The 27,669-nt window shown below is 47.2% G+C and overlaps 1 protein-coding gene across 2 annotated transcripts in view; it reads left to right on the forward strand.

Annotated features, from left to right (window-relative positions):
* Window positions 1-27,669, forward strand: part of LYL1 (LYL1 basic helix-loop-helix family member) — a 320,667-nt gene that overhangs the window by 114,676 nt on the left and 178,322 nt on the right. The window contains exon 4 of one of the 2 annotated variants that reach the window (XM_069231927.1): window positions 3,687-5,240. The exons of the other annotated variant lie outside the window; for it this stretch is intronic. Coding sequence (XP_069088028.1) covers window positions 3,687-4,198 — 512 coding nt within the window. The 3' untranslated portion in view covers window positions 4,199-5,240. Of the gene's footprint in view, window positions 1-3,686; window positions 5,241-27,669 lie in introns of those variants that run through there. 2 annotated transcript variants of the gene reach the window in all.

Consider the following 27,669-nt stretch of genomic DNA (forward strand, 5'->3'; position numbering starts at 1 on the left):
GACCCGCTACTGGCATCCCAAATGGTACACCCATAGGACATGCGGGGCTCAAAGGTGCTCCACAGGGTACCATTACCTTGTGGAAAAAATCAATTATAGCACTGATAATAAACGTAGTATCTGTTCTCAGAGCAGGAAAATCCAGGTAGGGCTGAGGCCTTGTTTTAGGGCCCACAGATGTTCATAGCACATGGGTCTGTAGGAATCGCATGTAACACTACCTCTTGGGGAACAGGAGCCATGACTGGTTCTGAACAGGAGTCCTGAGACAGAGAGGAGCACCTTAGCAACTTACCTTTGAAAGCCCTGCGCTGCACAGAGTTGTGTTGTCACATGTGAGGACTTCAATAGTGACTCCAGTGACTTTGTCCTTGGATGAGACGTCCTCCTGATCCATTGATCATCCCAGGCCTGGGTCACAGAACGTTTGCCCTCCCATTCTATCCTGTGGTGCATGCTCCTGCACGACTCACAAAACCTTGAGCTGTGTCCTTCACAGTCCCTTCAAGTAGTCCCTTCAAGTTTTGAAGAATGATTTTTGGGAGGGCAGCAGTCTTACACTATACTGATATTTTGACAAAAAATAGTAAAAAAAAGCGACTGAAAGTTTGCAAAGAGAGCAAGATGTGGAACTGCGTCAGTGGCATGGAATAAAGGGAACTGACATCAGGGCACAAGTGGGTCACCATTATGGCTCCAGTAATGTCACTGTATCGTCATTTCTGGCGCCAAGATTGAGCCAGCACCCCTTACCAGAGTGGAGCGATATTAAAGGTAGGTTTCTGAATCCTGTCTGATGCGTGGGATATACATAAGGCAAGGAATCTACCAGTAGAGGTATTCATCAAAAAATGTTTTAAGTGAAATTCCAGTGTTCAGCAACTCCAGATCTGTGTTGAAGAATGCAGAACAAAAAGGAACTGGCCTTAGAGTGCCTGGGTGCTTGGGCATACATCTCCTTGACCTCACATCCGGAGAGGCACTAGAGGTGAGCTGGAGATATGCTGCCACCTACAGGTGCAGGAAAGCAATTTAAACTTGTCCTGATCCAGTCTGGTCCCTGTGGAGATTCATGAGGTCTGGAGTCTGCTGGTAAATGTATACATCAGAATGAAGAACAGTCATAGGTGCTGTAAGTTGGGGTGCTGGGGGTGCTGCAGCACCCCTAGAAATAATCATGCTGGAGTTCCGAAGTTGAATGAGCAATAAAGATGCCTTTAAGAGATGAGTGGAACTCATAGAGTTTCACTCCGCAGAATTCTGCAAAGTTACGGAAAAACTCTGAGATTCCTCAGAATTCTGCCAACAAGCTGAAAATATCCTGCTTGAGTTGCAATTTAGTGTCAGTAAAGCTAGCAGCACTGCAAATCAGGGCGAATGGCACCATGTACTGTGCAAGAGCACGGTCATTTGAGTTGATTTTGCTGCCACTCAAGTAGAAAATCTAGTAGAGCTGCAGCAAATGTATTTGAATGTCAGCCCTCCTTGATCATGTCTGCTGGTATTATAAACGGTGCTGGAAGGCTCTGTTGCAATGGGAAATCATGCCAGGGGTCTTCAAATCTCTCTCACAAGTGTGAGTTGTGGAGCCTCATGTTTTTACTGCGTGGCACAAACTGTAGAGTGAAATGCGGTAAGAACTCCACATTACAAGCATAACAGAGTTACTCAAATTTCGCTACTACGCAAGTGGAATTATAATTACGCCCAGGCCTATTTCTCTTGTCACATTTGCTGCATGTTCAAAGACAAAGGTCAAACGTCAGGCTGTCTTCTAACAAATTGCTGCTTATTTAGAAACTGGAGTGTACTTTTATTTCTCTGCAAAGTGAGAGGGTTTTTTAAAAACTGATCTAGGTGGCATTGTGCTGGGGTACAGGAAACTAATGTAAAGACTGTAGGATGCCAGTTTTTCTAACATACATTTACATTTCAGCAATTAGGAAAGCATAAATGAAGCTCTATGAAATTTCCTTGTGCCATTTTTACAGCACTTTTAACGCCTGCTCAGGAGCAGGCGTTAAAAGGGGGCTCCCGTTAATTATAATGGGCCCCTATGTACTCTGCAGGAGTAGCACAAATATTTTGGCGCTACTCCTGCATAGTACATCAATAGCGTTATGAGAAATGACGCTATTGCCCATGGTGCGCCGTATTTTAAACATGGCGCACACATGGTGGTGGTAGGAGGGTGCTAAGGGGTGCGGGGAAAGTGGTGCAGCATCACTTTCAATTAATCTGCCCCTTAGTGGCTATTTCAACAGAAAATGTACTGTCTGTAAATGACAGTGCACTAACTCACCAGTGCTGCAAAATGCACCACCAGCTACATATCACACCCTTACCACTCTCCTGCTGAATGGACATGACAGGTTTGCTACATTTGTCTTTTTTTGTATGACGTTTGGATTTTTTACAATCCCTGTGATTTTGGCGATATAACAATAATGCCCCACTCTGAATATTGTTCCAGCACCACTAAGAACAGTGGGAATAGGAAAGACATAACTCCGCTGTAGGGTGCCTTTGTCGGATCACGTTACCCTCTCGGAGACTTATTTTTATTGTGTGTCATAATGATGCTCCTTACTTTCACTTTCTGTCAAATTATGAGTTTAACATCAACAAACACGTTGTCACGAAAATTATAGCGATCTACATCGGAACAATTGCACTTGGAGACTCAACTTGGGTGCATTTGATCCTCTGTGGTTCAAACTTCTGTTAAAGGCCCGGAGTCTGTGCATTCCTATGTCCACTGCAGCCCCACAGAGGGAGTTGATTTGATCGACGGATACTCAGTGACTTCTTGGAGAAAGGATCCATGTCAGAAGCAGGGTAATGCATAAGATCTCTCACCACTAGGTCGGTCCTGTGTATTGGCCCAAGCCCCACCTCTCTCTCTTCTGTGACCGCAGCATAGGACCTGCTCCATCACAATCATCCTATTGGTTCTAAGCTTTAATAATAGTTTCTCTCCGATTATCAAGACACTATTTCGTATTTATGAACTGGTCACAGAAGGAGTGCAGGGATTACAAGTGTTCAGATTGCAGAATCTATCACAATAATTCTACCCTTCATTAAGTGGGACAGATTGATAGGTAAGAATCCCTCCCCGCCTCGACTCTCCAGTGGTAGAGACCACTTGCGCTCAGTGCAATTACGCGGACTTATTAATGTTTTAGTTCTTGGTGTGTTATTTGGACTCCTCTGAGCCAAACTTTTCAAGCTCGTTTTATTCATTTCTAAAGCCTGAACAGTGTGAAGGAAATTCATTGTTCTGTTCTTTAAAATGCCATTGCTTACAAAGTATTAGAATCTGAAAATTAAGAAAGTTTGATATAATATTGTGTGATGCATCATTGATTGATAAGGACAAGATCACATGAACAATACGCCCTCACCATGATACATTTTACAACGTTACCTAAAATTTCCAATGTTTTAGTTATCTAAACACCAGTGTAATATCGGTGTTTTTTTCAGATGCCAGCTTCTACTTTATGGCAAAGATTAATTAGGATGGCCATTTATGTTTATAGTTATGAGTGTTTGTAAAAAAAAAAAACACAGGTTTTATTTTTACTTTTATTAAGCAAGTTTCCCAGTGAGAACTGTGTCTGAACATGCGTTTCTGTTGCCTAACCCTTGTGGTCCTGTTGTGTTTCCTCTCTCCATTCTAGTTCGGCAACCTCAGAAGGTGGCCCGCCGGGTGTTCACCAATAGCCGAGAGCGCTGGCGACAGCAGAACGTCAATGGCGCCTTCGCAGACTTGCGGAAACTCATCCCCACCCACCCACCAGACAAGAAGCTCAGCAAGAATGAAATCCTGCGGCTTGCCATGAAATACATTGACTTCTTGGTCAACCTCCTGAACGACCAGGCCCTGGAGGAGCTGGCGGAGCCCACGTGCCAACTGATGAGAAGCTCAGGACTAGCGCCTGATCCGCTGAGGAATGGGCACGATGACACAATCCCATTGGGGGTGCAAATGGAAGACCATGATCATGAACAAAGTAAAGCGGAGGGTAATATTGTGCTGGTGGTGGCAGGGTGCCCCTCTCCTCTGTCCGACAGTGAGGCTGATAGGGGGAGTCCAGTGAGCAATGGTGCACCACGTGAGCTGGTGACCAGCGACAGACATGACGCCAATGGAAAGACTTTGAGGGTAGGGGCCATTGGAGTGCAGCGGTGATAGGAACTAACTGCGAGGGGCAAAACAAATTCTGAGGGGCAACACTTTGTCCCTTACTTGAGTCTCCAAAGGCAGCAAAGACTAATTTATACTGGAGGGAAAGAGGCTATTTCGCTATTTCTGTAACATTTTTGAATATTTGTGATTATCACCGAGGAATTTTTGTTATTTTTTTAAAGAGGGCTTTGCCAAAGTATTTTTGTTTGGTAGGGTTAGGTGAGGGGTGGGCAGAGGGGCTAGGGGAAAGTGAAGACCAAATGTCAGTAAAGAAAATCTAAGTGGCAATGAAAATGTCTCTGGACAGAAAGGCCCCATATTTAACACATATGATTAAAACTTTGCGACCCTATCCGAACCCACAAATCTCAGCTCATTAAAACTCTACCAGACCGTCAGACCATCATAGAAACAACGTGCATGGCTAATAACACCAGGCCAAGTGAAGAACAGAGGGCTCATGTCTAGCCATCCGCTGTAATGACACTGCACCCCAATGGAGTGACCCTCAAGCACTCTTTCATGTCATCACAACACATGGTTGGAAAAGGGTCATCGTAGCAAGGCAACACGAGGCTTCCATTGTCCAACATGTCAGGCTCCTAAGAGATTCTGTGGCAGGAGAGAGTGTTTGTTTACAGGTTCAGTAAGAAAGGCCTCTCTGGCTGTCAGTCAATATGATTCTAAGGACTGTTGCCAGTGAGAGACAACAGCCCCACTGTCTGGGTGTAGGGATTTCCTTTGTCAGCAGGAGGCGCCACTCTTGGTTTCGGGGATTATAACACACTCGATGTTGTTATAGTCTGTAAGCAGCACTAGAGAATAAAGGAATTTAACTCGCAAGAAATTCGAAGTCACTCAGCTGGGAATAACTCCTGCCAGTGTGGTTTGACGGACATGTAGACTGCACTGACTGCTCCACCACGTGAGCGGAATCCCTCGAAGGCAGAGAGAGTCAGGAACAACATGAGTTAACGGACTCTTAATCCTTGAACAACTTTCATTTTCTACGATTGCCATTGCCCTAAATAAAGAATCAATCCCATCCCTTCCCAGGTTATGCTTTGTGTCCCGACTCACGCTTCTTAAAACAGAAATCAGTGGGATCACTGGTGATGTCATTAAACACTTTCCTTCTCACAGAGAAGATCTGGTTGCTTAGACCCAAAGTTAGACTCCAGGATTACAGAAGGAAGGCAGCCATTCGCTTTGTATGTTGAAATGTACTCCTGCCAGTAGATGTTCACATTGTTTGTACCACTAGCAGCGTGAATGTGCGTCTTAGTCCAACCTACTACAAATCTTCACTTTCAGCATAAAGTCCAAATGCACAAGGCCATTTAAAAAATAAAAACAAAAATCCTTGAGAAAACGCACACACAGAAAGGAATCTTAGAAAAGTGATGGTAACAGGACATAGGCAATGCCAGTATTTATACATAAAACTTACAAATACCCTTAGGTGAAATGTATAGAGTAATGAGAAAAATAAATCTACCAAACTGCAGACAAGACAGCCTTCCATCCTTCAGAGATTCTACGATGTATACAATTACCCACCCATCAGCCTTTCATCCTTCAGAGATTTGCAGGCACATTCCTCAGTCTGACCATTTGTCAACCTTCACTCCTTCAGAGAATCACAGAATGACTGTTCAGGCTCAGTGCATGCTAGCATTCCATCCTTCAGGTATTACTGGAGAGAGCTCCAGCCTGACTGCTGGTCATCCTTCCACCCCTCAGAGACCTGAGAGGGTGATTCATGAAGTTGACTCTGATAACGCGTCCCAACCTTGATAATTTAACTTACGTGGGAACTTGTTTTAGGCAGATGAATCTTATGACCCCGATTGGAGACTCCTCAGGACGAGATATCTATTTATCATTGCAATTAATAGATCAATAACCTCATCAATATTCACAATAACTAATCAATCAAACTAATCAATAACATTTAATAAGAGTCACGCACCTTGACCTCACGGTCATGAATAACCACGCAACTCTAGTAAGAGTTAGGATATTTATTCCATATTAGTTACACTTTAAAAGCATGTTTATTAGTCTCAACACCAGTAAGCACATCAAAACCACTACAATATGGCAACTTGAGTAAGACTTTATCAGAGCATAGATCATGAACATTAGAACAAAGCACGACGTTAACATGAATCACCTTTAGCAGAGTATCATTAGTACGTTATTCAACAAAGCAAGAATTCAGTCATTTTGTCTATTAGCATCCAGTTTTAGGGGACTCCTTAACTAACCTCGAATTAGCATCAGCATGTTGGGCTTGATGCAAAACAATTTAGCAACACGAATTTAGAAAACATCTATCTATGGACTCTATCAAAAGAGCAGTTGGTACCTAGAAAGAAAAGGCAAACAGACAATTACAATATATCATCATATAGTTACCCCTCCAAATGGGTCAGCATACAGCGTCAGTCTTCGTCCTCAGGACATCAGTCGGTTCGCCATCAGCCAGAACAGGACAGGCAAGTTCAGCAGGGCAGAGCTAAGAATAGGGCTCTTCCCTCATAAGGAGGAGAAGTAAGTATCGGGCAAGAAATATGTGAGGATGGTTAAGGAATCAAAACAGCTAAAGACAAAGTCTCTCAGAATAGCAAGAATAATGGCAAGTAATGGCATCAAAGTGGCGAGGAAGAATGGCTAAGAATGGCAAAGAAGAATGCACGGTAATGGCTTCAAGGGAGTGGCACGGTAATGGCTGATTTCTCCTTGTGTCACGCCATTATATCAAAGTTGTCGAACAAGTCTCTAATTTCCCATTGGGCAATATTTGGTGCATTGTTATCTCTGTCCAATGATCCATCACACACCTCACTAGAATTATCACCTAAGACAGTTCTCACGTAGTTTATTGGCTCCTGTGATTGACGATTTCAACGGGTAGAATGTCAGGTAAGAAAAGTTATACTTGTCGCTCCAGTCAGTAGTTCAATTGTCTTCTCCTAGTCTAGGCGACCTTGCACCTGTCGCGAATTACACTGATGCATTCGGCAAGAATGTCTCCTTGAGCAAGTCGGGTCTCATGAGAAAGAATTTACTACGGCTACACACATATATCTAGCTTCTGGAAAAGTACCACTTAGTGTCCTTCAGGAAAGCAGCACATTGCACGTTAGAAAAACACAGTTAAATATGAGACCAGGCCGCTAGGCACAGACCTTTGCTAACTAAGGCCTAATAATTAATTTAGCAAACCCTCAATACATAACTCTAAATGCTAATATAAAGTCATACATTAGTACATTGTTAATTCATCATTAGTCAGTTTCATTAATCACCGTATACATTGGTGGCCACTCCCCGTGGGCACATTTCAAATGCGTGCATTAGTATTATTCTAACACATTTTCTATGCTGCTTCATCATACATTATTTTGCAAGCATTTCAGGTTAATATTAATTTCAAAGGTTAAACACCAACAATCCCTCCTCTGATAACTCTTGTCATCAAACAAACCCTTTACCTTTCACAATTTCATTTTTCAAAACTCCCTCATCTCAATTTTTTCTCTTGATTTTGCCTTTCCATATTTTGCTCTGAACATCTTCTCCCTTTTCTTTTCTTCCCTCCTCTTATTATTTTCTGCCATTTTCAATTTAATTATTTTGCTAATTTTGCATGACAACCATAATCCAAATAAGCAAGCTAGAACGATTAATATTCCCTGTATTATTTTTGCCAATATCCCATGCCAAATATTACTAAACCAACCTCCCACTTTAGCAAGTCCCTTTCCAACCTTTTCCCAAACCCCTGGTTCCTTCAGTTCCTTCAAATCTGTACTATCTCTTGTTAGGTTAGTAAGCATACTTCTAATCTCATTGCTATTATCAGGTATGTAGGCACAACAATGTTGCTCATTAAGCATCTTACAAACTCCGCCATTTTTCGCTAAAAGAATGTCTAAAGCAAGCCTGTTTTGAAGAGTCATAGCCCTCTCTGCAGCAAGTTCAGTATCCATCAGGAGTATAGCCCCTGTGAAATTTGTCAGCATGTTATCCACAATAGTAGACAACTTTCGAATCTTTATTGAATCCAAGATAACTCCCACTGAAGGAATTATCGCTCCGAATATGTCTCCTACTACACCAGCAGCAGTCTCTCTCCTTTGTCTAGTACGATGTAATTCAGACAATTTCAGAAACATTTTCAAATCCTCTAACTGATATATCTTTGGGAAAACTATCCCCAAATAACATATCCCATACCATCCCTTTGGAAGACGGTAATAAGCATTAAGTCCACATATGTAGTAGATCCCAGGGATCGCTGGATCCTGTCCATTTAAAATGAAGTCCATTTACTCTGAAACGAAAACACATGCTTACATTCACTCGTTCCCACAAACACATTGTCATAATATGACTTAGGTCACGTAATGCAAAGCTTACCTACGTGTAGTGCATCTAAAGCTAATTTCCCCTGTTCCCTAACTGCACTATAACTCTCACTACTAATAAAGGATCGCTGCTGCAAGCCTTTCTCCAATTTCCCTTTCAAAGCCCTTCTCCTATCTTTCGTGTGATCTAGAAAGCTTTTCACTACAGTTGTGAGCAAACATGTCAAGTTATTGCGGTGTGCATAAGATGTACTAATTGTTAATGTCGCTTCAAAGAACCCCTTAACTAGTTTTTTGATGTAGTATTTAGCTACATTATTCAAATCCTCTATGATAGGCACATAGGAAAACACAAGGTCGTGATTTGAATAAAAGTACTGGATCTCCTCTTGGTTATAGAATCGTGTTAGTAACAGACTACAGCTTATCCCATAAGTTAAAGGCAAACTATGATAAGTAACTCCCTCTTGCACTGAAACAGGAATCTGCGTACACACATAACAAGCCTTCGCATCCATAGTATCAACATACTCATTCAGCAAGCGATAGAAAACATTAGTAGATAGTTCCCCTTTTACGTTAGTTCCCTCATGCAAATATTTCATGTCCTGCTCAAACCTCTCCCAAGCTGTTAGTGTAGCGGCGGTCTCAGGAATTGTAGCATTGTTAGTTTTACTCTTATCCACCAATGGCAGACCCACAATCAGAACTATGATGAATATCACACATACAACACCCAAACCAACACCCAAACATTTACAACGCCTACTTCCTCTATTATCATCTCTAGTGTTAGCCATGATCTGTAAAGAATCAGAAAGTGAAGTAATATTAGTTCAAACAACAACCAACAGAGAATGATTCAAACCTATTATGATATTTCTTTTCAGAAGAGCTAAGCAAAGTCTTTCTTTAGCAAGTATTTACAGCTTTCGCATTCACTCCCAGGATCCTTGTCAATTCAGGTTAGCAGCTTGTCAAAATCGGTTCTCAAAACTCAATTCAGGTTAACAGTGTCACATCCGGTAATTTATCAGTCTCTTTTCTCAGGTTTCTTTAACTCAATTTTCACATCAACACAGTCTCTGTATCTGGCCAGACTCAGGTGCCCAAGTACTGACCTGGGACTTCTCGATCAAAACAGAACGCCAAGAACTCTTGTTCCCATTCAGCTGATGTTGCATATGCCCATTCAGGTCCTGCGTATTTTCTATTTGCTATTCTTTTTCTTTTCAACTTGCGATCACCTTGCAATTCCCCTTCGTTCAGGTCTTCTTTCCTTGTGGTATCAACCTCTTTCTCTATTGTATCTTCAACAACCACCTTTCCTTTTGTCACTTGCAATTCTGGCCACTTATCTCCTCTCAGTGTCTCTCTGATCTTTGACCCTCCTTGTGGCAACTCGTTGTCCTCCTCTGACTCTATGGTGTTTTCTCTTGACAGACCTGCAATTGGCTCAGGGGGAGGCTGGATACTCGGACTCTCTTCCGCCTCAACTCCTTTGCCTTCTGGGTCTGTCAGGGGCTCAACTTCAATACCGCATCCGTCTGCTTCTGGGAGGACCTCTCGCTGGGTCGGACCTCCTGGCGCCTCAGTTGAGATAGGCTCACCGTCACCCCTCTGGGTCTCGTTTGTTGTTTGAGTGACCAAGCCGTCCTCAACGGGCTCTCCTTCTGTCTCAGTTCCCCTTCGATTACTCTCCGGCCCTGAGACTTCCTTTTCTGTTGTTGTTACTTTCGAAAACTCAATTTCCTCATTAGTTGGACACGTCACCTTTTTCGTGTGATTGGCATGGATCCAGTTTGGAATTCCCGCACATTTCACAGCAGTGGTAGTCGTCAGTATTACTTGATATGGCCCCTTCCAACGTGGCTCCAAACACAACTTCCTCACGTGTTTCTTGATGACAACCCAGTCACCAGCTTTCAGGTTGTGACCTGGATCATTTATCGGTGGCAGTGTGGTTGCTTCCACCTGGTGAGAGAAAGAGCGGACCACATCAGCCAGACCCTTGCAGTAGTCCAACACCATATCATCCGTGATATTCACAAGAGCATTTGCAGATAATGCGGGCAATCTCATAGCTCGGCTCATGAGAATTTCATGAGGAGACAGTCCTGTCTTCTTGTTGGGTATCTTTCTCATTGACATTAGCACCAAAGGCAATGCATCAGGCCATTTCAAATTTGTAGCTGCACACATCTTTGCCATTCACGACTTCAGGATACCATTCATCTGCTCCACTAATCCTGAGGCTTCAGGGCGGTAACTACAATGCAGCTTCTGTTCAATGTTCAATGCTGCGCACAATAGCTTAACCACCTCATTGTTGAAGTGACTTCCTCTATCTGATTCTAAAGAGATCGGAAACCCAAAACGTGGTATCAATTCCCTAAGCAGCAGCTTCGCTACTGTGAGGCTGTCATTCCTACGTGTAGGGTATGCTTCAATCCAGTGACTAAAGATACACACAATCACCAACACGTACCTCAGACTTCCACACACAGGCATCTCAATAAAATCCAATTGCATTCTGCTAAATGGACCTCCTACTCTCCCAATGTGGCTCAAATTCACCACTGTCCCTTTCCCTGCATTCATCTGTTGACAGATGATGCACCTGTGACAGATCACTTCTGCGGCTTGTCTGAATTTCAGGTTAAACCAGTCAATTTTGAACAACCTAATCATGGCATCTCTCCCAATATGTGCTTGCCCATGATAAAACCTTGCAAACTGTGATAAAAGACTGTTCGGCAAAACCATTTTCCCCTCGTCTGAAACCCACAAATCATCTGGCCTTTGTACACATTGCATCTTAAGCCAAGAGCGTTTCTCATCTCTGCTGGCACGTCCCTGCAACAATTTCAATTCCTCCAACGTGTCAACCACCCTCAAAGCGTAACCTGTGCATGTCTCATTCTCTGTTTCAGGTAACAATTTCCACTGATCTTTAAACGATATACAGTTCAATGCGCAAAACCTTGCGACTTGATCCGCATATCCTTTTCCCATTGAAACAAAGTCTTGTGATTTCACATGAGCGCTGCATTTCACCACGGCAATTTCATGAGTTAACTGAATCGCGTGCAACAACTCTTTAATTCTTTCACCACTTTTCACTGGAGAACCAGAAGAGGTCAGAAAACCCCTCTGTGACCATAGCTAATCAAAATCATGGACCATTCCAAATCCGTATCTGCTGTCAGTATAGATAGTTACCTTCAATTCGGCAGCGGCATGGCATGCGCTGTTAAGAGCAACCAATTCAGCCACTTGAGCAGAGTATACTCTTTCAAGCCAATATGCTTCTAGGATACCAGTGATTGTACACACAGCGTATCCGGCTCTCAGCGCTCCTACTGAGTCTCTCAAACATGAGCCATCAACAAAGATAATGTAGTCATTTTCTTCCAATTCGGTATCTTTAATGTCAGGTCTCGGTTTGGTGCACATTTCTGTTACCTCAAGACAATCATGTTCTACCTCATCAGCATCCTCAACTTCTGTATTTTCATTCGGAAGCAAAGTTGCTGGGTTCAGCACTGTACAACTTTTCAAAGTTACATTTGGTGACCCCAATATAATTGTTTCATATTTCGGCAGTCTTGCATTTGTCACGTGCTGCGTTTTGGTACGAGTTAACAAAATCTCAACTGAGTGTGGGACCATTACTGTTAAAGGATGTCCCATCACTATGCCTTCACATTGTGTAAGGCTTTGACCAACTGCTGCTACTGCACGCAGACAACCCAGTAAGGCTGCTGCAACTGGGTCCAAAGTAGCTGAAAAATATGCTACAGGTCGGTTTGCACCTCCATGGACCTGTGTCAGGACAGAAAAGGAACACGCATCAAGTTCATGACAAAACAGGACAAAAGGCTACGAGTAACCAGGCATACCTTAGGCTGGAGCCCTACACAGACACTCTCTTAACTCAGTGAATGCCTTAATTTCTTTCTCGGACAAAGTTATGACATCTAACCCAACTTTAACCTCCTTAACAGTCAGTCTTACCAATGGCTTGGAGATGATTGAGAAATTCGGGATCCACTGACGACAGTAGCCCACCATTCCCAGAAATATCCTAACATCTCTCCGTGTTGTTGGGGGATTCATCTGCAATAAGGCAGTTACTCTTTCCTTGGATATTTTCTTCGACCCCCTTCTCAATTAGATGACCTAAGTATTTCACCTCCTTCAGTACTGCAGCTTCTTTGGGGACACTTTATGCTCATTCTTTCCCAAGTGGTTCAGTAAGGCAATAGTATCGTACCTGCAGTCATCTCTCGTTTTGGATGCAATCAATAAATCATCAATGTACTGCACTAGAGTCGAATTAAAAGGCAATTCCACTGACTCCAAATATCTCTTCAATATCTGATTGAAGATGGAAGGTGATTCTGAAAACCCTTGAGGAATTTGACACCAACTGTAAACCTTGTCCAAGAATTTGAAACTGAAGAGAAATTGGCTGTCCTCATGAAGAGGCACTGAAAAGAACGCTTGGGACAAATCTACAACTGTGAACCACTCTGCGTCACATGGGACCTAGAACATAATCACAGCTGGATTTGGCACCACTGGGCAACATTTCACCACTATGTCATTGATCTTTCTTGGACGATTCGAACTTTCCCACAAGGCTAGCTCAGTCCCATTATTGGAGAATTACATGGACTGCTCATCACTTCCTTCAAAACTCCTTGCTTCACAAAGTCTGCAATTATCTGCGTTACCTGTATAAGGACATCTTGTGTCATATGATACTGCGGTACTTGGGGAAACACAGCATTAGGCTTCACACTGACTTTAACTGGTTCTACTCCTCTTATCAATCCCACTTCCTTTCCTGTCAAGTCCCACACTTTCTCTTTGACTGTCCCCTGCAAGTCTGCTGGCAGATCAGTCACTGTGAACATTGGAAAGAAGGTTATCAGAGGATACTCCTCATCTGTTGTCTCCATTTCGGGCTCTGAGATCTGTCCATCGTCCCTTTCATCATCACTGTTTGTCTGCACATCAATTCCATCATTGGAACAGGTGATAGAACACCTCGTCTTGCACAGTAAGACTCTTCCCAGTAGGGACACGGGACTTGAATCACAGACTACAAATCTGTGCAATCCCTGGAAAGTACCAATCTCAACTTGAACTGGATCAGTGATCGGGTTAGTCAGAAGCTGGTTTGCCACTCCTACTACTTTTATCGTACGTCCCGAAAGAGGCAACTTCGGAACCTCTGCACTTCTGACTGTAGAGCATGTAGCTCCAGTGTCAACCAAGAATGAGACCTTGTGACCCATTACCTTTCCTTGCACATAGGGTCCTCTCTGATCTACTTCTAGGGACGCTGCAAGCCTACACTCCTCACTGTCTGAGCTCTCATCCGACCATTCATTGTTTATTCCATTCTCACCACACAATGGGAACTGTTGTACTGCGTTATTTTGACCCATTCCTTGACTTGTGACCTGTTGAGGAAAAATCACCTGTTGCTGTCCCATTGGTGCTAAGGGCAACTGCATTTGCTGTCTAGGTACCACGGGAATCTGCTGTTGCACTTGCTGCATCTGCACTGGTTATACACATGGCATCTGCACTTGTTGCATGGGTTGGAGACCCCGCATCTGAACCGTGTTATTTTGGAAGTTAGGATTCGGACCCCTCATTCTTGGTCCTTTAACATTTTGGACTGTATTAACATCATTGCTTTGTTGAACAACACCCTCCTGCACCATCATCGGGCATTCCCGCTTCCAATGTCCAACGGCCCGCAAGCATGACAAGGTAACACCTTCTTCATCCCTTGCACATCATTTTGGACCATTACAGTATTCAAATCTGGACCACGGTTCATAAAACCTCCTTGACCTCTGCCTCTCACTTGCACATGAAACATCCCGTTTCCCTGCGGCTGTTGCACCATCTGCTGTAAACCATTTCCCTGCATTCCTGCTTGTGCTGCCTTAATTTGCATCACCATCACTTTCTCCTTCAACTTTCTCTGCTTCAACTCAATTTCGTCACTACAGTATTTCGCATACTGCAACACCTCATCAATCGGCTTCGCTTGCCAACAGATCAAATGATTCTTAATCATCTGACTAATCTCAGGTCTCAGCCCTTCAACAAATCTGAACACCAGGTGATTCATGTCCTTCGGCTCTATAACCTCTGTACCACTGTAGTGCTTAAACACCTTCAACATCCTCTTGTAGTAGGCATGTATCAACTCTTTGGCCTCCTGCGCCTTTCGATCAATCTTTTGCCAATCAATATTTTGCGGCGACACCTTCTTGTCACGTACTGTGCTGGACTTCTCACCTCTGGATTTCGGATTGGCGAATACACCAAGTCTTCTACAGGTTCTGGATACTCCCAGATAAGGGCGACCCCTTCTAGTAGCCACGGTGCCGCTTGACAGGCTACGCCAAAGCAGACCGTACCCTCCAGAAGGAGTCCCAGAGGGAAAAAACCCCAACACTGGGGAAAAAACCTCTTACAGGAACTCCTGAAGGAAAACAAGAAAAAACAGGACTTGACAACAGGAAACAAAAATAGGCAATATCCTGGGTAAAAGGCAGGAAAAAAGAAACAGGCAAAAATATCCCAAAGCAAAAGCAGGAACAAAGAACAGGCAAAAATCTCCCAAGGCAAAAAAGCAGGAACAAAGAACAGGAGCGCACAGCACAACCAGAAGGAAGTGGTTGCAACGCAGGAAGGAACAAGACTGACTGACTTATATACTGAGAAAAGGGAAGTGACATCACAGGAAAAGGAAGTAACACCATCTTGGATTGGGAAAAGCCCATAGACCAGTATAGGAAAAAGAAAGTAGAATAAAAGAAAAACAGAGCATGCTGGGACAAAAACACGAAGAAGACAAGATGGACACAACATGGATAGAGACAGGCAAAAGGACCAACAAAAACCCACCACCAACAACAAAAGAAGAAAGAAAAGGCTACAAGTAAGTGTAGCGCGACCGGGAGCAAAATATATATGCTTCCCAGAAAGCATAGTCAAAAAATGCAGGGAATGGCGCTCCGAATATCGGTAGACCGTTCCACCTGCGAGGACAGAAAGAGATGCTGCGTCAGAGCGCGGCGTTACACTTCTGCTTTAAGAACTCAATCACCTTATAGTAGTACTTCATTACATCAGGAGACAGTGCTCCTGTTGCTCTGTCTCTTGCCGGTTCTGCTGTCGGCCAATCCACACTTCTCTTACGTTCAAGCCACAAGTCAGCTGGAACTATGATCTCAAAGAGAGTATTCAGGTCTTCCCAAAGATACTTCGCAAGCTTCACAAACCTGTCCGTCTGCTGATACCACTCTACTGGCTTCTCCCTCAGCCTGGGGAAGTCATTTGTGAAAGACAGAATATCACCTCTAGACCACGGTACATGGACTAGAACCCCTCCAGCTGTTTCTCTCATGGGTAACATCTTTATTGTATCAGTATCCGGTGCTGGTTTCGCCTGTTGCTGTTCCAAGCAGTCACTTTTCCTGTTGTCTCTTTTCTTTGCCCAGCTGCCTTCCCACTTCTCTAATGCTCCCCAAACTTGTGCACTCTGCAGTATTTCTTTAAGGTGTGCCTTCATCCCAGTAGGCCTCATGTGATCAAAATGTTTAGACTCGAAGTCTAACCTGTAACTCCTTTTCAGATGTTTTGTGTTGTCTAAGTCTATTTCATATTTATCTGCCAGGTTCGCTAACCTCTGGTGCACCTTGCTCACTTCTTTGGTTATCTTTGGGCACAGATACCTCAATTCTGCTTCAGTGTATAATTCTAGTCTGTTCACTCCCATGCTCCCTTCAACTAGCTCAGCTGCTTCCACGCCGAACCTCACAAAATTCAAGTACTCTTCTCTTTCTGACCGCTCTGCTGTCACAGGAGTAGTCTGTGGTGAATTTAACTTGTCTAACCATTCATTTAATTGTTGCGCAGTCAACCCTTGCAACAAGATATTTCCAGCCTGCATCATCAGTGTTTGCGGCACATTCGCACTTGAGATCTGCGGAGTCAGCAGTCCCAAACCTGATTGTCTCATGGTATCTGGAGGAATCCCAATCGGACTAAAGTCTAACAGGGACCTAGATCTCTCTACTGTCTGTTCTACTGGAGTCATCCCTTAAGAGCTCCCTACGAACCCTCCTCTTGTCATCTCTTGGGTCATTATTCCTTGATCACATACACTAGGCTTTGCCTGTGCATACAATGGTACTGGCGGACCTACTGTAATAGGTAGTGATATGGGGTCTGGCGTCTGCCTGCTTCCCAAACCCTGTGGAGCATTAGCTCCCATATTCTGATTCATTATTGGTGCTGTGGATGACTGCGGTCCTGTGACCGAAGTGAAATTTGGCATCAATCGTTGCTGTGTCTGGGGCAGTAAAAGTGGAGTTGGCTCAGTTTGTATCAGCTTTGGTCTCACATATGCCGGATCTGGCGGCACCATCAAATTCGTAGTAGTTTCTAGTACCGGGACATCAGGGTAGAGCCTCTGAACCGGTGGTGGCTGTAACTGCGTCTGCATCTCTGGAGCAGTAAACACACTGAGACTATTCTGTATCGGAGCTGGTGTTGCAACAGTGTTTACCTGTACCTGGTTTGTTGTCCCCTGTGTTTGCGTCAAATTTACAGGACTTGCACTAGTACTTGGTCTATTGCCATCTATGGCATATGGTGGTGGTCTATCATGTAACAACTGATTAAGGAACTCATCATCATCTGAGTCATCTGTCTCCGCCCAGGACTTCTTAGTCTCCTTCCCTTTGCGAAAACCCTTGTCAGTCTTACAAGTGGCTTTCCCTCCTTGGGTTCCGTCTTCTGGAGTTATTGCTGGGAACATCCTAACTCCATCTATTATCTCCCTTCTCCACATCCTGTGTTCGCTATCCCACCTAGCCTCCGCTAGTGTCTTTTCTGCTTTCCTCATTCTCCTCTCAAACTTTAGTTGCCGATGTCGTATGGCCATCAGTTCCCAAATTGCAAATGCCTCAAACTGTGCTGGCCTCAGAGGCGGCTTCTGCTCATTTAATGCCTTCTGCAAATTCCCTAAAATCATTATATTGAACCTTCCATGCTCAGGAAACGCTAAACACCCATCCTTCTCTGTCATTTTGAACCACTGCTTTAGCCAAAGACATGGCGCGACTCCCCTCTCCTCCATTACGGCATAAGCCGGTGTATCCTCTGGCAGTGTAGACTCCCCCAAACTCGCAGTAATGTACACATCTCCCCTCAAAGCGCTCCTTAAAGCCTTGAAAAACATCATTTTTGTGTCTTTTATTTTGTTTACAATCGAATCAGGAAGTGACTTTAATTCCCAGAACTCTCTTTGCCCACCTTCTCAACCAATTGCCTCTCACGAACGGCTGCCAATCCGTGCGCGACCCTTCTCACTAACTGACCTATCCCAGCGCGGCTCCAATGACGTCACACTCACACACACTGCGGCTGACAAAGTCTTGCGGCTTGTCTTCCTCACTCTCTATTCACACAAAACTAATGCAATATATTGCGAGCACTATCGAAAACTCAAATTTGCCGGTTTACTACAGGAAAGGGTAACACAGTCGCTTCAGAACTTTACAGAGATTTCACTTTAAGCCTCGGCCGCTACTCTCTCCTCAGATCCCGCACTCGCAAGCAAAATTTGACCCGCAAATTCTACTCTCAACTTGTCAATGGTTTGTCCTAGTGCACTTTAGAACTCGCCAAATCTCCATCGAAGTTTTCATTCACTCACATTGACTCAAACTCGACTCGTCAACCACGCCCGATTGACCTATTAAACTGCGCAAATTACAACATAAACCAAGTGTCGCATACACTATCAATATACTCCGGAGTCTTAGACCACGCAGGGTCCGTACATCACCAACAACCACGTGGACAATTTTTTAGCACAAAGCGCCACACTCACATGAAGTTTGCCGTCTTCCCTACTCTCATACTGCGGAGTACGCACACTCCTACTAAAACATCACCTGGCCTATAATTCTCACAAACCTCACAATTCACCTGCGATATGCATAAGCTGTGCAAGCGCAAATCCTACGTCACTCACTCAATCACTAGAACGCCGAGAACATACCCAACTCACTTCGGCAAGCTCCGAGATTCCGGGAAAGTCATTTGAGGCTTAGGGCCACATCATCTCTCCATTTTGCATTATTCCAAAAACACTTTTCAAACAATGGTCCCTTGTTCTTGGGCCCCAAAGGGCCGAAACCATCCTCTGCTACCAGAACTGATAACGAGTCCCAACCTTGATAATTTAACTTTCGCAGGGACTCGTTTTAGGCCGATTAATCTTTTGACCCTGATTGGAGACTCCTCAGGACGCGATATCTATTCATCATTGCAATTAATAGATCAATAACCTCATCAATATTCACAATAACTAATCAATCAAACTAATCAATACCATTTAATAACAGTCACACACCTTAAACTCATGGTCATGAATAGCCACGCAAATCTAGTAAGAGTTAGGATATTTATTCCCTATTAGTTACACTCTAATAGCATGTTTATTAGTCTCAACACCAGTAAGCACATCAAAACCACTACAATATGGCAACTTGAGTAAGACTTTATCAGAGCATAGATCATGAACATTAGAACAAAGCATAACGTTAACATGAATCAACTTTAGCAGAGTATCATTAGCACGTTATTCAACAAAGCAAGAATTCAGTCATTTTGTCTATTAGCATCCAGTTTTAGGGGACTCCTTAACTAACCTCGAATTAGCATCAGCATGTTGGGCTTGATGCAAAACAATTTAGCAACACGAATTTAAAAAACATCTATCTATGGACTCTATCAAAAGAGCAATTGGCACCTAGAAAAAAAAGGCAAACAGACAATTACAATATATCATCATATAGTTACCCCTCCAAATGGGTCAGCATGCAGCGTCAGTCTTCGTCCTCAGGACATCAGTCGGTTCGCCATCAGCCAGAACAGGACAGGCAAGTTCAGCAGGGCACAGCTAAGAATAGGGCTCTTCCCTCATAAGGAGGAGAAGTAAGTATCGGGCAAGAAATATGTGAGGATGGTTAAGGAATCAAAACAGCTAAAGACTGAGGTGGTCATTCCAACCCTGGCGGTCGGTGTTAAAGCGGCGGCCAAACCGCAAACAGGCTGGCGGGAAAAAAAATGGAATTCCGACCCTGGCGGAAACCGCCAACAGCGACCGCCACATCAACACACCGCCCGCCATGGCGGTACAAACAAACAGCGCAGCGGTCACCGCCAACAGACAGGCGGGAGACAATGTACCGCCCACTGTATCACAACCTACCAATCCGCCACCTTTTCCGATAAAAACACGGTGGAAACAGCCATTTCGAAGGGAAAACGCTCACATCCATACAGCCCATGAGGAATCAGGACAGCATGGAACCCGAACTCCACATACTCCCAGCGATAGTGTACCTGCTCCTCTACCAGGAGCTCGAACGCCGGCGCAGAAGACAACAGTGAGTACTGCACCTACGACACAGGGAAGGGGGAAGGGGGGAGGGGAAATTATCACAGGTACACACATATGCGACACACCCACCCTCACCCTCACCCACTACAACACACACATCAATGCATAGCAACACATCAGAGTGACACCCCCCAAAACCCCCCGGAAGAATGCAAAGACAAAAGGAAATGATTCTAAACATTTAAATATATTCCATTACTGCCCAAAAAATATATATACACATCAAAAACTCTTATATACATAAATGTACAAGTCCAAGCAATGTAGCAGGCATTGATCGTGGACCACTGGGCCCAAATCACATGGGCAAAGCCCACACAGGATACCTGACTCCAACGGAGAGAACACTGCAGGGGCATCAGATAGCAAAACTACAGGCACCTCAGGGGGAAGGGAAGGGGGGGCACCTCAGCCAGATGAGTGCACGACGCCAGATCCACGAGGGGCCTCCATGCCCACTGTTCAATCCTGGGGAGTGCAAAGCCACAGTCTCACAAGTCCAGACAGTGGGTGGGCTGCCCACTGTTACATCCTGGGGAGTGCAAAGCCACAGTCTCACAAGTCCAGACAGTGGGTGGGCTTCCCACTGTTACATCCTGGGGAGTGCAAAGCCACAGTCTCACAAGTAGATAACAGTCTCCACTGGTTCTGGAGGGGGACTGGTGCCCAGAGTGCTTCGTGCAGCCCTGCCCGACACAGATGCGGGCCAGCCCCTGCCGCTCATGGGCCAGCGGTACTTGAGATGAAGGGCCCAGTGCAGCGGTGCTTGAGATGAAGGGCCCAGTGCAGCGGTGCTTGAGATGAAGGGCCCAGTGCAGCGGTGCTTGAGATGAAGGGCCCAGTTCAGCGGTGCTTGAGATGAAGGGCCCAGTTCAGCGGTGCTTGAGATGAAGGGCCCAGTGCAGCGGTGCTTGAGATGATGGGCCCAGTGCAGCGGTGCTTGAGATGAAGGGCCCAGTTCAGCGGATCCGGCCATGGCGGGGAGGTCATTTGCCACCTGTCCTGTGGCTGGCGGGGCCCTCCTGCCCATCTGTCCTACGGCTGGCGGGGCCCTCCTGGGCAGCTGTGGCGGGTCTGTTGGTGGCCTCCTGCCCACCTGGGATGGGGCTGGCGGGGCCCTCCTGGCCAGCTGGGATGATGGCGGTGTTGTCGGGCGTGCTGCCCTTCCCAGCCATCCCTGATCGCCTGTGGCCCTTCCCCACCTTGGGCGGTGTGCCAGCTGTCTCCACACTTCCTGCCGGAGCCATGGTAGGGGTTTTAGTACCTGGTGTTTTCCCCCTCTCGCGCCGGCCACTGCCTATCTTTGGATGTTTCTCCGGTGGTGGGCTGCCCGTGCCTTGGCTTCGTACCGAACTGGCTGCCCTGGAGGGTGGGGCACTCCACAGTCCATGGCAGACTGTGATGACAGGGGCCGGTTTTGTCGTGGCTGAGGTGCTGACTGTAGTCCTATGACATGGACGGGGTGGGGGAGTTGGGGGAAAGAGGTTGAGTTTGGACAGGAAAAACTTTTTAGGAGCAGTGGGACGGGTAGGTGTAGTGGGTATGGGAGTGGAGGAAGAGGTTGTGGTTGTAGGAGTTGTAAATTTGGTGTCTTTGGGTGCAGGTGCTTGGGCTGGAGGCTGTCGTGAGGTGGATGGCTGTTGGGTGGGTGGCTGCCTGCGTTTGTGTATCTTGGAAGAGGGGGTCACAGACACACTGGGAGTGGACACAGGGGACGTGTAAATGGCAGTGGGGGTGGTGACTGCACGTGTGCGGGGTGTTTTGGTGTGTGTGCTGCTGAGGGACGTAGTGGCTGAAGATGTTGTGCATGCAGGTGTGAGTGGAGACGTGACAGGGAGGGAGGAGGGAGACGAGGAGGAGGGGGACACAGTGGAGGCAGTGGGTGTTGGTATGTCTGTATGTGGATGTTGCTTGGGTGAATGCCTGTGTGATGTGTGGTGCTTATGTTTGCCTGAGCTTCCCTTGGGTGTTGAGGTGTGTGCAGGCTGGTCTGATGGTGTGTCTGGGATAGGCAGAGGTATAGGTGATAGGGTATGGGTGGAGGAAGTTGGAGGGGGGAGGCTAGAGACAGGGACAATGGCTGCCATCAGTGCTGAGGAACGATCGCTGAAGGGCAGCCTGACCAGAATGAATGCCCTCCAGGTATGCATTACTCTTGTGCACCTCCCTTTCTACACCCTGGATGGCATTCAAAATGGTAGACTGCCCAACAGTGAGCGTCCTCAGGAGGTCAATGACCTCCTCACTGAGGGCAGCAGGGGTGACTGGGGCAGGGCCTGAGGTGCCTGGGGCGAAGGAGATGCCCACCTTCCTGGGTGAGCGGGCACGGGCCAAACGCTGAGGGGCTGCTGGGAGGGCGGCGCTGGTGCGGTGGGTGGCGGCTGTAACTGTTGTTGCGGGGGGCACAGATGTTGCCGCCACCACAAGGGAGCTCCCTTCAGAGGACGAGTAGGTGTCACTGATGTCTGCCCGAGTCCCCGCTGTGGAGCTCCCCTCGCCCTCTGTCCCACTGGTGAATTCGGAGTCCGTTACATGGCCCTCCATGGCCATGTGGGATGCAGCTCCCTCGTGCTCCGATGCCACTTCTCCTCCGCCTGATGATGCTAATGCACACATGAACAGGAAGACCACAAAAAAGGGGGGGGTTGAAAATAAAGACATGTTGAGTGCATGCATTGGCGACACCGTTGGCGGACAGGACAGACACAGAAGCCCTCTGCACTACGCCCCGCACTTGGGGTCGACTATTCAATCCGTGGGACATGGCCTACAAGCCTATGGACGACATCTGCACACATAGATGACACAGGGCCATGAATAGCTGTACTAGGCACCCTACAGAGGTGGGGTGCGGGGGCACAGGGCCATGCCTTACGGAGGGGCCTAGCCTACAGAAATCGCCCTGGCCTAAAGATACCCACAGCCCTCCTCCCCCACCCAGACACCTCCACTGCATGCAAAGTCAACAGAATGAGAGTGTACTCACCCCCTTGTGTCTGCTGTGATGTCCTCACGCGCCCATCCAAATCGGGGTAGGCCACCGCCAGGATCCAGGACATCAGGGGGTTCAAAGTCCGACTGGCACCCCTCCCACGTTGGGAGGCCATCCCCAGCTGAGCCTCCGCCGTCTTCCTGCTCCAGCGGCAGATGTCCTCCCATCTCTTCCGGCAGTGGGTGCCCCGTCTGTGGTGGACCCCCAGGGTCCGGATGTCCTTGGCGATGGCACGTCAAATATCGATCTTCTGGTGGGCGCTGACCTATGTGAAATGTACAGGGGGAGAAAAATAGTCATCACCTTCTGCATATTCAATGTGAGTGGCCCCCCATCCCTACCCTTGCCATGTGGCACATGCTCTCACCGTCGTTTGATGCATGCATCAATCGCTCCCCTCCCCACCATCTTTCATCCACCCCACTCAACACAGGCATTGCCCATAAAGCATGCTCCCTCAGTACTAACCTGTTGGTCTGGAGGACCGTAGAGTAGCGCGTACTGTGGGAGGACCCCATCCACAAGTTTCTCCAACTCCTGAGCTGTGAAGGCACGGGCCCTTTCCCCAGTCGCATGAGCCATTGTCTCTTCCAGACCGAGGTCACAGCAGCACTTGCAGTGTAGGTCCTCTCCTGTCGAAGATCAGGTATCGAGTGATTAAGCAGATAGAAAATGGCGGTCACGCCCGCGGCGGTGCGTACCGCGACCGCCGGCGCACATCGTCATTGGCTCATGAGACCCATAGGGTTCAATGTTAACCAATGCTTCTTTGCGCCGCGGTCTTCGACCGCCTACCGCCACGGTGTGCCACGCCAGCGCATTAACCTCACATCCCATTGTCGCACTTCACAGGTCAGGCAGCCGCCATTTCAGGGGCCCACATGGCTTACTTTTTACTGCGTCACACATACCTAGGCCTTGCATCAACACTCATACAAAGCATTCAATGGAGTGAGAATCGTGTTATGTGCAAGCTGTGGTTACGTACCTGTGGGTTGATTGACTCTGTGCTCGCTGTTGTCCTTCATAGGCACCGTCCGCTGGGACATGCGAGGAGATGGCGGAATCTTCCTGTGTACAGACCGCTGGTGGACCTGTCGACAATGGAGGAAAGACATGTCATACTGACATACAGGCTTGACCGTGCCACTATTCATGAACTGTGTGCCCAGCTGGAGCCAGACCTGATGTAACCAATCCGCCAACCCACAGGGATCCCCCCTCTAGTGCAGGTGCTGTCAGTGCTCCATTTCCTTGCAAGTGGGTCATTTCAAACAACAGTGGCCATAGCATCAGGGATGTCCCAGCCTATGTTTTCCAAGGTGTTGTCCAGAGTGTTGTCTGCCCTGCTGAAACACATGCGCAGCTACAATGTTTTCCCTGAGGTGGGGGATTTGGCTACAGTGAAGGGTGATTTCTATGCCCTTGGACATATCCCCAACATCATAGGTGCCATTGATGGGACCCATGTGGCTTTGGTTCCCCCCCACAGGAGTGAACAGGTGTACAGAAACAGGAAGAGTTATTATTCGATGAATGTGCAGATAGTATGTTTGGCAGACCAGTACATCTCCCATGTTAATGCCAAGTTCCCTGGCTCAGTGCATGACGCGTACATAATGCGGAATAGCAGCATCCCTTACGTGATGGGTCAACTCCAGAGGCAACGTGTGTGGCTAATTGGTGACTCTGGTTACCCCAACCTGTCATGGCTACTGACCCCAGTGAGGAATCCCAGGACAAGGGCAGAGGAACGCTACAATGAGGCCCATGGGAGAACTAGGAGGGTGATCGAGCGGACCTTCAGGCTCCTGAAGGCCAGGTTCAGGTGCCTCCATATGACAGGTGGATCCCTATTCTACTCACCAAAGAAGGTGTGTCAGATCATCGTGGCCTGCTGTATGCTTCACAACCTGGCTTTGCGACGACAGGTGCCTTTTCTGCAGGAGGATGGTCCAGATGGTGGTGTTGTAGCAGCTGTGGAGCCTATGGAGAGTGAAGACGAGGAAGCCGAAGAAGACGACATAGACAACAGGAACTCAGTAATACAGCAGTATTTCCAGTGACACACAGGTAAGAATACACACCGGCATATTACATATACTTAAACACTACTACCTCTCAACTGTCTGTCCTTTTCCCCCAGTGTATGGTAACTGAGTTGTGACTTTCCCTTCCGATTTCAGAGATGTGGGCCCCACTGCGTGACATCTGCTTTGTTTCCCCATGAACTACAGCTGTGTGACATTGGTATGTTGACATCACAATGTAAATAAGCATTTTGGCACGTTAATGTCTAATACATTTGTTCAAAATCACAGCCAGACTCCTGATTGTTTTGTGCAATAACTGTGTTTATTACAGTGCTCTATATTGGTGGGTGGTTGCAAATCGGTGAGGGGTGATGGTGGAGGTTTGTCCATGGCAGAGTCCAGACTATTTGTATCACAGGTGCATTGTCCAAATGCCTGTGGAAAGTGGAGCAGGGGCAGTTTAAGGATGGACAGGGTGACAATGTGGGACAGTGGGATGACAATCAGGGAGGTATCCTTTCCTGGCGGGGGTCTTGGCATCTTACTCTGTCTTCTTCCTGGATCTCAGGGCCCGCTTGCGGGGTGGTTCTCCTTCTGCAGGGGGTGGGGTGCTGGTGGCCTGTTGGTCCTGTGGCGGGCCTCCTGTCCACTAGCGCTGGCAGAGGTGGTAGGCAGTTCTTGGTCCATGCTAGTGTCAGGGGCCCTTTGTGGTGCCACAGTGTCCCGCAATGTGGTGACTATCAGATTCAGAGCCCCTAAAATGGTGCCCAGGGCGGAACTGATGGTTCGTAGTTCCTCCCTGAACCCCACATACTGTTCCTCCTGCAGGAGCTGGATCTCCTGAAACCTGGCCAGTACCGTCGCCATCGTCTCCTGGGAATGATGGTAGGCTCCCATGATGGAGGAGAGGGCCTCGTGGAGAGTGGGTTCCCTGGGCCTGTCCCCCCCCTGTCGCACAGCAGCCCTCCCAGTTCCCCTGTTTCCCTGGGCCTCTGTCCCCTGGACTGTGTGCCCACTACCACTGCCCCCAGGTCCCTGTTGTTGTTGGGGTGGAGGGTTAACCTGGGTGCCCTGTAGTGGTGGACACACCGCTGATTGACGTGTCCTGGGGACAGAGGTATGGGCCCGCTGGGGGGGTGCTGTGCTGGTGTTCCCAGAGGGGGGAAGGTCTGCTGTGGCCTGTGGCTGTCTGAGGGTAACCGACTGTCCCGAGGTCCCCGATGGGCCGGGCTGGTCATCTAGATCCAGGTCAACAGAGGTGCTGTCATCACTGTGGGCCTCTTCTGGGGGTGGAGTGGACATTTGTGGACCCTCCTGCGCGGTGATGTGGCGTTCGGGTCCTGCAGGGGTATAAAGGGATGGTTATTGCATCTGTGTGTGCCATAGCGTGTAATGGGTGGGTGCCCGTGTACCCCAGTGCTTGCATTCCTGTGTGGGGGCTTTTGTGACAGTGGTTTGGGGGGGGATGGGGATGTACAGTGGGCATGCTTTGGTGATGGGTGTCCATGCTTTGTGGTCGCATGCAGGGCTTGCGGTTGGGATGGGTGGGTTGTGATGGTGAGACATTTGCAAGGAGTAGGTGTGATGGGGGGAGGGTGTGGGTGGGGGTATGAGTTGGCATGCTGGTGGGGTGGGGGGGATGAAGTAGTGAAGATGAGACTTACCAGAGTCCATTCCTCCAGATACTCCGCCGAGGCCCTCAGGATGCAGGATCGCCAAGACCTGCTCCTCCCATGTTGTAAATTCTGGGGGAGGAGGTGGTGGACCGCCGCCAGTCCGCTGAACCGCGATGTTGTGCCTGGATACCATTGAACGCACCTTCCCCCGTAGGTCGTTCCACCGCTTCCTGATGTCGTCCCTATTTCTTGGGTGCTGTCCCACAGCGTTGACCCTGTTGACTATTCTGCTCCATAGCTCCATCTTCCTGGCAATGGAGGTGTGCTGCACCTGTGTTCCGAAGAGCTGTGGCTATACCCGTGCGATTTCCTCCACCATGACCCTGAGTTCATCCTCAGAAAACCTGGGGTGTCTTTGCGGTGCCATGGGGTGGTGTGGGTGATGTGTGGGGTGGATTGTGTGGTGCTAAGTGTGGTGATGTGTATTGGTGTGTTGTGTGAAGTGCGTGTTAATATTGCTGGGTGAATGTAATATGCGCGTCTGGGTGCTCAGATATCTATTTCTCAGTGCGTGGTACCGATTCTCTAGGAGTGGAGGTTTGTGGGTGATGTGGGTGTGTGTTTTATATTTAATTGGGTGTGGTGTGTGTATGTGTCTCAGGTGTGTGTATTTCAAATTGTCCAATGTGGCTGTGTTTAGTAAGAGTGTGTGTATTTTGAGCGCGGCGGTGTGTACCGCCAATGGAATACCGCGGTTGAAAGACCGCCGCGTGGATTCGTGTGTCGTGATAGTGTGGGCGTATTTCTGTTGGCGTGACGGTGGAGGTTTGGTCATCGCCAGTTTCTCGCTGACCTTTGGTGTGGCGGACTTTTGTGGATGTCTGTATTTTGGCGGTTTGTCTGTTGTGGGTCAGAATGACCGTGGCGGTTTGCCGCGGCGGTATG

Source organism: Pleurodeles waltl, chromosome 4_2, assembly GCF_031143425.1.
Source record: "Pleurodeles waltl isolate 20211129_DDA chromosome 4_2, aPleWal1.hap1.20221129, whole genome shotgun sequence".
NCBI classification, from domain to species: Eukaryota; Metazoa; Chordata; class Amphibia; order Caudata; family Salamandridae; genus Pleurodeles; species Pleurodeles waltl.